The following is a 12,641-nucleotide window of genomic DNA, read 5'->3' as shown; positions in this document are numbered from 1 at the left end:
CCACTTTTAAAGAGCTACATTCCAATGTAACTGCACATGCCCATGTTCTGACATGTTATGCTTAGGTAATGTGTTAGCTCAGTTATTACTGGGAGTGTAAGTATCATGCATAGGAACATTCCAATCTTTCAAAAAGACAAGACATGAAGTGAGAAAACGCAGGATTTGGGGGGAGGGGAGGGGGGGAACATGCGACAACCCTTCAATTTCTTATTTCATTAAAGAAAATAATATATACCAAAAGAGCAGACAAATTTCCAGTTGGGGTAACGTGGATTTAAAAAATACCCAACACCGTTATATAAAAGTTGGAGCAATTTAATCTCAGAATAATGGGACAGAATGGTGCTTAATAAATATAGTAAGTGGTCATCCTTGAATACATTCAAACTGTGACACTTTTTTCAAGTAAGAATATCAAACCACAAAGACTACTTCCTGGAGTATATAAATGAAGAAAAAGGAGAGGGGGAAGTTAATGGTTTGCATCAGCATTTTCAATTTTCAAAGTAATATTTAAGAGCTGATTGGAAAATCACTCTCCATTTCTAATCTGGATGTATGATGAGATCCAGCAAAGTCAGATTGAAAGAGGCATATTAGAGAATATATACATTTGCTAAGAAAAAGATTCAGCCATCTTGTCTTCTATTTGGAGATCTTATGCTCCCATCTCTTCCCTTAATATTCTCCTGTCTAGTAATAGGAGCCCTCCCTCAGCCCCCATACCACACTACTAGTCTGAAGTGTAAATCTGCAATACACAACTGGCCACCAGCCCACATCATTAACTATGACCATAATAGGCAGTGCCATATCTGTTAAAATGTTACAGCTTTAGTTTGCAAAGAATCATAATTTTGATTCTTTCCCACTGCTTGACCATGGGAGCTTTGGGTTCAGCACAAAGTTTATAGGATGATTTATAGTCCTACACCCTCTCAAGTAAGCAGTACTGCTATTCATAGAGCCAAGATATGGATTGGAAATATTTTCTTCTAGAACCCAGACTGTTTAAACACAGTATGCTCACACCCAAGAGAGCGTTATTTGACTAGTTCAGGCTTAGTTATGCACAAGCTTAGTTATGCAAGAAGCTTTTAACACTGAATATACAGTGCAACAACAGAGCAGTGTTTTACAGAGAGATGGCTGAAAAGAGAAACTACTAGGGTAATGTAATCCATATCTCTTTCCTTCTACATTAACAACCACAGAAGTGATTTTGCGCATTGATGGACTGGAGAAAAACTGGCTCTTAGTTAAACTTATTTCTCATCAACCTGGCATATAAACAGTGAATACACATAAAAAGCAGAAGCTCCATCCTCCCCTGGCATTCCCATGGTTCCCCCAGAGCAGATCTCACAAGGCAATTTAAGGCCTGGTCTACACATAAAGTAGAAGCAGTTTAACTGAAGCTGCAATTTTAAGTGGAATTAAACTGGTGAAAGTTGAGTTTAGACAAGCACTCAAGCTCAACTTGGATAAAATGCATCACAGATGGGCTGGGGAAACTTGCTGGTTTATCAGCATCTACTTATTCAGTTTGCATGGAGCAGATATGCAGCGTTCACAGCTCAGGGTAGAATGGCATTGTTTTTATTTCAACACCAACATGGTAAAATATTTAAATTGTAAGCTCTTCTGAGCAAAGACTTGACTTACGTATCTGTTCGACTGCGTACGCCAAAAGTACTATCTGTATATAAAAATCACATTAAAGCCCAGGTTTAATCCTGAGATGATGGAAAGCAAGACCAATAAATGACGATTTATTGCAGAACTCCAGAACACACTCTACACATAAGACAAATATATCTGACATCTTTCAGGACAGGCTGAAAGACTTAGTAGTTTCTTACATTAAGCATGTTTCTTAAATATTAAGTATAGTGTGTGTTGTCTTACTGTATGATGGAAGGTGTTCGTGCTCTAGGATTTAGAAAGCTGCTTTATTTTTATCACGTTTTCAATTATATTTAATTATATTTTAAAGCTCCCAGATGCCTGTACTTATAGGCATATACAAATTAATATTTATACTATTTACTGCTCTGCATTGTCAAAATCGGCAATGAGCTCAAAGTCTTAGTGTGACACTTGAGCTCCTCACCTTCCGGCCCAGAGGTGAGAGCTACCAAGTAAGCTAAACTGACATACAATGTAAATCAGGGTTTAAAAAAGGATTAAAAAGTTCTGGCAAGAACTTTATGGAGTAATATGCTGTTCACTGCCATTGATTTTGCTTGAAAAGCGATTTAATTAAAAAAAAACATTTTCTGCATAGATGGAAATAATACATAGTAAGTAATTTCTGAAACAAGGTAACCAACAAACTTATAATTTTATGAACTCTCCATGAAATTATCTTCCTTCACTATGTTTCTGCTAAAATGACCAGTAGAGAAATGGTTCTGATATTTAAATACAGTATCAACATTAAGTTTCAAAGTCAGCAATCCAATGAGTCAAACAGGGTAGTTAGTTCAGACCTCTCAGAATTTTGCACTTAGGCAGATGTCACTGCACCCATTTGCAATCAAACGTTTGGATTTTTGTTAAGAGTTTTGGGTTTTTTTTGTTTGGTATTTTTTTTTTAAGAAACTTTAAATCCTACAGCACAATTCTACAGCAGGAGATGAATTCTGTAGCAAATAGTGGCTGCAGAATCATGTTATATATACATGGAACCCTGGTTAAGACATTGTACAAACAGAAACTGCAATTTATTAATACAATTTTAAAGTAATACAATCAAGTTGTCACAATTTTAGATAATGGACAACAGTAAGCAACTGTGTAGCAAGAAATCAATGATAGAAAAAATTCTTCACAATACAGCTGTCTTAAAACATTAAGGTAAAGTACATACATAACATCGACAAGTTAATATAAGTATCTGTAAGTCAAACCCTAATGGGGCATATAGGCCCTCATCCTGCAGATACACTTGCACTAAAAAGCATGTGTGTTTACCTGATTAGGGTCATAGTTACTACCAAAAGTTCTCAGCCATTTGTCAGATATAGTTACTAAAATAAGAATGTTTACTAAGAAAACAGCTCTTTTTTCCTATATTTTTCTTTGAAGGAAAAGGAGAATTAACTGGTACTTCACTCACCAGTTGGTACATAGGATTTAAAGTGTCCTGATAGTCTGTCAACAAAGGCACCTAGGACATCTAATCCAACTAACGCCACCTGTAGAAATAAAATAAAGTATTAGATGTATATAGTGCATCACAAGACAGCTCTTTAAAATATGTTCTAATCTGTCTATAAATACCTGGACTAGCTACTGCTGTAATCACCCATATTGAACCATCAGATCAATATTCGAATTAGAGAGCTGACAATTATTTTCTAAAGATTTTATATAAAGTGAATATTTTTTACAATATTTAGGGTTCATCTAGTCTGTTTACATAATATGATGCACTTTGGATTTTTCAGTACCTTTGCATTCTTCAGTCAAAAGGGAGCAATTTTTAGGAATGCAACATTTTCATATTCTCATCTATAATGGATTTAAACTCAAATGATTTGTCTAATTTTTGCATTTGTAATTGACAATGATTTACTTAAAATTCATTTGCTAAAGGAACAACAGATACATCAATTATGTTTCCAGTTCTGATTACTGACTGTAGGGTTCCTAGCCCTATGCGCAATCTAGGTCATGTGACCTCTGGACTAAGGTGGTCATTTTTAAAGGCATTCTGGCCAGCTGTCTAGGTATTTAACTATGCAGTTGAAAGCACATGTGGACATCCTATCTTTAACTATGAAGACCACTTAGTAATATCTTATTGTACTTGCCAGAATTTTCAAATACTTTTAAGCTTATTTCTATTCCTGTTTTCCAAACTTAAAATTAATCACGCAATTAAAAAAAATTAATCATGAGATTAAAAAAATTTAGCCAAACACTCAGGTATGCCAGGAATAAGGTAAAACATTAAAATTATAAAATAATTCTCTAACAATCACTTCGCTTCAGCTTCACTGAAGGGATTAGGATCAAAACTAATTATTCCTCACAATGTCTGATGGAATTCAGTGGTTAACTGTTTTGAGTTATTTATTAGTTACTGACCTATCCTGATGACAATTTGTGAAGAAATTCTCTATAAAGTAGATGGAAGTTTCAGAGTGTGACACACACTACCCCAAAGCAACACCCTGGCATCACTATATTCACCACTGTAATATAATTGTGACGTTCTGTACAAAGTATACCTTGTGAGGTATCATTTTAAAAGTCTTGATCTGCTGAACATGAATATTCCATTGGATTGTATGTGCCATCATTGTATGTGAAGTTATGAAGCTTTGCTGTGTGTATCTTACTGAGGGTATGGCTACACTTACGGTTTGCAGCGCTGGTAGTTTGCAGCGCTGGTCATCCAGCTGTGTAGGAGCAGCGCTGGTGTGTGGCCACATTTGCAGCATTAGCAGCGCTGCTGGGAATGATGCATTATGGGCAGCTATCCCAGCATTCAAATGGCTGCAACGTGCTTTTCAAAAGAGGGGGGTGGAGTGGGGTCTAGTGTGACAGGGAGCGGGGGGAGAGAGAGAGGGGATTTTTGGAGCCAACACTGTGTGTTTAGCTTCCTGACTTGAAAAATCAGAACATGTTTCCAACCCCTTAGTCTTAACTCTTAATTGCAAACAGCCTGCAGCCAACACGACTCCCCGCTGTTTCATTCCCTCCCTGCCTGCAATCTCATTTGATTGTTTACAGCCAGGTACAGATGATCACAGCAAACAGGAGCTCTGTTTGTTTTTTAGATAAGCGGCAACGGAGCTCCACGATCGGAGCTCGTTCACAACAAAACAAAGAGAGGCTGCATAACAAAACAAAGAGAGTAATTTATAAAAGCATTCTGGGATACACCTTATACCCTGGAGGCCAATCACAGCGCTGGTGTGTGGCCACACTTGATGACCAGTGCTGCAGCACCAGCGCTGGAATCCTTATTCCCCATGCTGAGTGAGGTGTACGGCCAGCGCTGCAGCCAGGGAGTTGCAGCGCTGGAAGTGCCCTGCAGGTGTGGCCACTTACTAATTGCAGCGCTGGTGGAGGCTTTCCAGCACTGCAAATCGCCAGTGTAGCCATACCCTGAAATATGTTGTAGCATTGGAAAACACCCACAACCAGGCTTTCAGGTACAACAATGGAGAAGCCAGACAGCACTGATGGCCAATTAGGGGGATTCCACCCTTCCACTACCAAGAACTATCTGAGGACCTGTATACAATGAAGACTTCTCAGAGGGAACACAGACAATGGACACTGCTTAACTCACATCACAATAAAGGATTTTTCCAGCAAGCTGGAAGAACCTATAAAGAAGGAGAAGCGATATCATCATTTGGCCACTCTCCTCCCACAACTCCACACCTGGAAGCACATCTGGTGGACAAAGATTTGGAAAGGCAGAGGTGGTCCCAGACTAGAAAGGAGAATCCTATCTTGTATTAAGGCTCTATACCATCAGAGTGAGAAGTTCCTTGATTCAAATCCTGTCTAGTTTATAGAACTCAGATTGCAATCTTACTTTTATTTCTTAAGTAACCAACTGATCTTTCTGTAGTTAATAAATCTGTTTTATATTTTACCTAAAACAATGTGTTTTGGTTGAAGTGCTTGGAAAATCTGAGTAGCATACAAAAGCTGGTGCATGTCCTCTCCACATTGAGGGATGGGCAGACTAGGTAATAAACTTACACTGGTCAGGCTTCTGACCAGGGCAAGATGATCCTGGGCTGGGGAGCTGTGGGAATTCACTGGAGTCTCTCTATTGTTAGTTCATGAGTGGGTAGGAGAAGCATTCATGTAACTCAGCTGGGTGTATCCCTGCCTGTGGATGGTTGTGTAAGTGCAGTAGCTGGAGAGGTTTGCAGCTTGTCACAGCATCACAGTGAGAGAGAGCGCCCAGGTTGGTGCACCAGAGGGCTCAGCAGTACCCCAGTTTCAGATTGCACCCTGGGGAACCCGTCACACACAGCAAAAGTAGTCAACATCGGACTCAAATGAAATGTAGAAGATAAGTTTAATATACTGAAAGCTGTTTCCAAAGCTTTGGACAATCTGTAGAAATATAGCTGCTCTATTACTGATGCTGTTGAAATTTGGAAAGAATTTTAAGCAACACTGCAGGAAGAAACACCCAATGAAGTTAAATTGCAGGCAGTGAAGAAGCAAATGGAGCAAGCACTTACCCACCTCATTTTCTTGCCAATATCCGCAACATAAATTACCAGGATAGAGGCCTAATTGCTGAAGAGGAAAATGCTATTATAATATGGACATCTACAATCATCCATCAATCACAACAACCATAATCATTTTCAAGGTTGGAGTTGAACCATTCAAGAGGTTTATGTTTGCTGCTGAAGTTTTAAGAAGTCACGGCACTGAACTGGTGTAAGTAATTTGTTAAGCACCTGGAACCAGATTTTACTGAAGCACTAAACAAGCCCTTGACAGCAGTAGTCTCTTCCGCAGGTGCAAAGAAAACACTGTCCTGGACATGTAACAGTCAAGATGTAAGGGATGTGGTTTTATTAGGTTGCATCTTTATTAATTTAACTATTCTGGGAACTATCCAGCAATAATTCATACGGTGTGGGTCATGATTCCTTTCTAATTGTTTCCAGCTGGTGAAGAGCTGCTGTCAGCCCTCTCACACACATAAAAACTGGTCCCAAACCTGTTGTTTGGACCCCAAACACCCTCCCCTAATATGATAGTTAAGAGGCAAGAGAAAGGGAGTTGTCTCTTCAGAGTACCAGATGTTAGGAGCCCTAAACCCATTACACAGCCTCTTTGCAGGATGCCTTCCACTACAGTCCACTTCCAATTTATCAAGGAACCAGACCCCCCCCCCATGAAATCAGTACCTGAACTGGACATCTCACACGTGCTAAAATATGACAACACTACCATTACCTCCTGATGTACACCACAAGGTCACTGAGCTCCTGTGAGGAAGGTGAAAACCAGCCATCCAGGCTAATCTGGCAGTGAGAAAAACTTCTCGCCAATCCAAAAAAGGAAACTAGCACAACGTCCACACCAGACCAAAAAAACAGGGATGGGATGGTGGGTGCTGCTAATTTAGGTATGACATTGGTTGAAGGTGGAGGAACAGAGTTTATGCACCTTCCCCATGCAGGAAGGGGGGCAATGGCTTACATGAGTCCCACCAGCCTATCTACCTAGTCAGATTATTACTTCCTACCCTAATCATCCCTAGTCTCCAGCCACACCTAAGAGGATGACCCCTTAAAGGGGCCACTATATTTCTTTCCCACCAGCTAAGACTTTTCTGCTTTGGAGCAAAATGTTCTGACCTTCAGCTCAACAGCTTCTTGTGGTGGACATCATCCAGTTACCATGCCGGATATCCAACTTGATCTGAACATTGTTCTGAGAGACACCGGGAGGGTGGATAAGATGAAGAGGGGCTGTATTGAAATGATCATCAGATCTGAATACCAGAACTACTTAGCCTATGTTAGGGCTATCATCATAATCATCAGTCCTGTGCTTTGTAATAGCTTCCTCAGAAACCTCGGGATCATGGGGATTGGTGGAAAGGCATACAATAAGCTTAGAAGTCTGAGGGAAGAGAAGATGTCTGTCAGGGAGCCTGAACTTGCACACCTTCTGAAATAAAACGTTACACTTGTCTGGTCTGCGGGGCAAAGAGGTCTATTGATATACATCCCCACTTATGAAACATGTCCTGTAGGACCGTCTTTGAGGGCCACTCATGGTCAGTAGTGGATTTGCCATGGAGCCACTGGCGCCATGGAGCCAGGCCCACATTCCAGGGGGGACCCGGCCAAGCCCACTCTTCTCTGCCCCCCGCTCTCTTCGGGGGGGGGGGGTGCAGAAGCTTGGTGCTCCTGGCACTGAAGAGGCTCCTGCTGCAGTATGGCAGCCAAACTCCCCTCCCCTGCCTCCTCTCACAGCTTGCTCCGTTCTCACCCTCCCCCTCCCTGCTGCGGATCAGCTGCGGTTCAGCTGTTTGCCAGCAGGAGGGTGGTGGCAGCATGCTCACCTGGGGAGAGGAGGCAGAGAAGAGGCGGGGTGGAGTCTTGGGGAGGGGGAGTGGAACGAGCAGACCTACTCTGCCTGCACAGCCCAGCCGAAAAAACAAGGTGCTACTCAGATCCTGACACTTTGCAGCTGGACAACACCTTCTGCGTCCTAGTGCTGGTTGAGCTCCCTTCTGTGTGCTGGGAGCCATCCTCCATCTTGTACAACAGTGACTGCCCGTGGTAGGGGGACAGAGGCAGTGGGCAGGGGGACAGAGGCAGTGGGGAAGGAAGGGGGTGGGATAGGGAGGGGATGGAGTTGTGGGGAAGGGGCATGGGATGGGGAAGAGAAGGGGATAGGGCAGGGATCTGCAACCTTTAGCCCACGGCCCGCCAGGGTAAGCCCCCTGGCGGGGCGGGCCGGTTTGTTTACCAGCTGCATCCGCAGGTTCGGCCCATCGTGGCTCCCACTGGCCACGGTTCGCCACTCCAGGCCAATGGGGGGCTGCAGGATGAGGGATATGCTAGCCGCAGCTTCTCGCAGCCCCCATTGGCCTGGAGCTGCAAATCACGGCCAGTGGGAGCCATAATCGGCCGAACCTGCGGATGCGACATGTAAATAGCTCAGTGGTTTGAGCATTGGCCTGCTAAACCCAGGGTTGTGAGTTCAATCCTTGAGGAGGCCATTTAGGGATCTGGGGCAAAAATCAGTCTGGGGATTGGTCCTGCTTTGAGCAGGGGGTTGGACTAGATAACCTCCTGAGGTCCCTTCCAACCCTGATATTCTATGATTCTATGATAAACAAACCGGCCAAGCCCGTCAGAGAGCTTACCCTGGTGAGCCGCGAGCCGAAGGTTGCCGATCCCTGGGATAGGGGAAACGGAGGCCCAGCATTCGGATCCCCTTGGCAGTAGCTGGGGCTCCCCTGTTAAACAGGCCCATCAAACCCTCACCCTGACAAGCTCCACCTCCCCTGCATCTGTACCACCCTGATGAGCCCCCCCCAATACCCTCTCTACTGAGCCCCAACCACCTACACCCCCACCCAAATGAACCCTGTAGATAAATCTCTGTATTAAGCATCTTCACATAACTTTCATATGACTTTTTATTATGCCTCTTCATATAACTCTGTATTAAGCTATTTTCATACAACTTTGTATCAAGTCCTTTGATATAGGAACTTTGTATCAGATCCCTATGTACAAAAACTTATAGGCTTTGGCTATACTTACACTTCAAAGCGCTGCCGCGGCAGCGCTGCCGCGGCAGCGCTTTGAAGCGCTAAGTGTAGTCAAAGCACCAGCGCTGGGAGAAAACTCTCCCAGCGCTGTCCGTACTCCACATCCCTGTGGGGAATAACGGACAGCGCTGGGAGCGCGGCTCCCAGCGCTGGGGCTCTGACTACACTGGCGCTTTGTAGCGCCGCAATTTGCAGCGCTGCAGAGGGTGTGTTTTCACACCCTGCTGCAGCGCTGCAAATTTGTAAGTGTAGCCAAGCCCATAGAAAACTATACCAAGGCTTAACGCACGTTATAGCCCCTATAGTTAAAGTAGAAGAAAAGTGCCTTTTTGCTAGGAGTAGAATAAGATCTCCCCCGCCCTTTTAATCAATTGCTGTATTGAATGAATGAGGTATGAATGAGCAAGGCGTGGAAGGCAGGCACCTCCAGACAGCTAGTTGGAGAGGGGATGGAAGCCAGACCCAACAACAATAAAACTTGTCAAGTGGGCTCACTGAAGAAGAGCTGACATATTGACAGCCTGGGGGGCAGGGGGGTTAGAAACAAGCACCGTCTTTTAGAAACACCCTCTTTGAACAGCAATGGGACAACACCCAGAAGGAAGCCGCACAAAGGACACAGACACAGATTTTGAATCTAGTACAGATTTGCATGAGAGGGAAGCTGCTATAAATGTGAGGTGTCTTGCAGAGAACCCCGGGTCTCATCTTGTCAACATGGGAGCATCGATTCGGATCGGCAGAAGCCCGGCTCCACCCCTCCCCTATCTAACTCACCTGGCCAGTGAAGTTAAGGGGAGCAACTAGTTGGTAACAACAACAAGACGGCGTGTGCTTGTGTGTGTGTGTATGTGACTGCATGAGTGTAATACAGATCATATGAATATGATACAGTGTTGATTGATGCATGTATTACCAATGAATGTGGTGTTTGCCTTATTGCCCCTGAAAAGATCCTGTGCAGTACTTTAAGTACAACAACCCCACCTCCCCTGCACCTAGACTCCCCCCTGCCGCTGAGCTCCAACCACTTTCACTTGATCCCCCCTGCAGACTCCCATTGCCCCTGCACCTGGCACCTCCCTGTACATCCAGATCCCCCACTGAGCTGCCTGCACCCAGACTGCCACTCCCCAAACCCTCTTACCCCCATCTGGATACACCCACACTAAGTCCCCCTGCACTCGGATCTGCTGCCAGGCTGAGCCTCCCTGCCCACATCTGGTGTGCCTGGCGCAAAAGGGGCAGGGCCCCAGGGTGTTTCTGTGGCAGGCCTGGCCCTTGTGCTGTGTCAGCGTCAGGTTCAGTCTCACTGCCAAGTCCCTGTCCCAGAGGGGCGGGGGAGGCTGCAGGGTATTCTCCCACCTCCATGCAGCCTGTGGCCTGTGTTCTCCACTGCCGTGGTGGAGCTTCCACATTTATTATTAAATAAATTCAGAATTTTAAAATATTATGCACAGAATTTGATGCAGAATTCCCTCAGGAATATGGGGCACTGTACAGTTGGGATGGTGGGACTGTGAAGGGGGTGCTGGACAGTAGGGGATCTGTGGGTGGGGGAGCTCGGCAGGGAGTATGGTGTGCAGGGTGCTGTGCAGTTGTGGTGGGAGGTCAGCAGGAGGGGTCTCTAGGCAGGGGCGGGGGTGCTGGGCATAGGGATCTGTGGGGAAGTCTCTGGGTGAGGGAGCGCTGGCATAAGGGCAGGGCACTGGGCAGAGGGGCAGTGTGGAAGGGGCACGCTGGCAGCACAGGGCTGGGTAGGCCAGTGTATGTCTAGGAATTGTGGGTTTGTAACCAGTGCCCTTGTGCTGGGCTGAGTGGGGCCACTCCCACTGTGCCTCATTGCCCCCAACCGGCCCTTCACTCTGCGGACCGCCCCCCCATCGCATGCCCTATTTCCCCACTGGGGGCCAACAAATATGTTTGGCGCCGGGCCTACAAAAAGTTAATCTGGTCCAGCTCATGGTTGCCTGAGAACTGCCTGCTGTGCTGATCTGCCAACATATTCTGAAGACTGGGAAGGTGCAGAGCCACTGGTGTGATCTAATTCAGAATGCACCAACCCCAAAGTCAAAATGGCCTCTTAACAAAGCAGAGACAATCTTGCTGCCTCATCTTTTGGCAAAATGACTAGCTGTGGTGATGTTACATGGATCTGTGGAGTTCAGATAGGAATGCTTTGTATGCCAGGTGGATCATAAGGAGAGAGGACCTATGGTTACCTTATGAATCTTGAGTTTGAAGGTGATCTAGATGAACTCTCTATTCCTAAATGGAAGCATGTGTCACTAACATCTTCGTAAGTACAGGTACTCCATTCCACACCTAAAGAGGGTCTTTCCACCAGTTTTATGAGGAGTTCTTCCTGGTCTGTGAAAATCATTGTCCATGTGATGCCTGCTGGATAGACACACTGATTTCAACGGCTCCTGCATGGAACATAGGTGAGGTTTGGCAAATCACATCACATAGGTGTATGAGATCATGCTTCCCAAGAGTCTGAGGCATGTTCGCACTAGTGTTTTGGGGTAATCTAAGTTGGTTGATGAGGCTCACTATCATTTGGAATCTTTCTTATGGTAAACTCACTGATCTGGAATCTAACACTGCTCCAATGAACTACGCTTTGAATTCGAGTAAGCATGAACGTCTCTGATTTTAAAGCCCAGGGCAGTGAGGAGTTTTAAGAGTTCTTGGATCAAGTTGGTGTAGATAAATCTCTGCATTAAGCATCTTCACATAACTTTCATATGACTTTGTATTATGCCTCTATTTTCATACAACTTTGTATGAGATCCTTATATAGAAAATGTTGTATTAAGCCTTGGTATAATGTTAAAAAACTGTCTTTTTGCTAGGAGTAGAATAAGATCTCTGCCCCTCCTCCCCCTGCTTTAATCAATTGCCCTGTTGAATGAATGAGGTGTGAATGAGCAAGGCATGGAAGGAAAGCACCTCCAGACAGCTGCAGTTGGAGAGGGGATGGAAGCCAGACCCAACAACAATAAAACTTGTCAAGTGGACTCACTAAAGAACAGCACTGGGCAGCTGGCTTTAGGGACCATCTGAGCAGCCTTGGGGGTTAGAAGCAAGCACCTCCTTTTGAAAACACCCTCTTTGAACAGCATTGGGACAACACCCAGAAAGAAGCTGCACAAAGGACCAACGGACACAGACACAGATGCAATGGAGATGAGGCAGAACCCAGGGTTCTATTTTATCAGAGATCTGTAGAGTTTAAGACAAGAAAGGAAAATTAAATCATCTAGTCTGATATCCTGAATATCTCAGTCCATTACATTTCACCCAGTTAACTCCTGTATTGGAGTCCAAAAACTTGTGTTTG

The 12,641-nt window shown here is 44.5% G+C and overlaps 1 protein-coding gene across 13 annotated transcripts in view; it reads right to left on the bottom strand.

Annotated features, from left to right (window-relative positions):
* CLASP2 (cytoplasmic linker associated protein 2) overlaps positions 1-12,641 on the bottom strand; it is a 282,235-nt gene that overhangs the window by 264,013 nt on the left and 5,581 nt on the right. For all 13 annotated transcript variants that reach the window (XM_045007895.1, XM_045007896.1, XM_045007897.1 and 10 more), the window contains exon 2: positions 3,125-3,203. In XM_045007895.1, coding sequence (XP_044863830.1) covers positions 3,125-3,203 — 79 coding nt within the window. The remainder of the gene's footprint in view (positions 1-3,124; positions 3,204-12,641) is intronic.

This window comes from Mauremys mutica, chromosome 2 (assembly GCF_020497125.1).
Source record: "Mauremys mutica isolate MM-2020 ecotype Southern chromosome 2, ASM2049712v1, whole genome shotgun sequence".
In the NCBI taxonomy this organism is placed as follows: Eukaryota; Metazoa; Chordata; order Testudines; family Geoemydidae; genus Mauremys; species Mauremys mutica.
The sequence above is the reverse complement of the archived record's forward strand: the minus strand, read 5'-3'. Positions and strand labels throughout refer to the sequence as shown.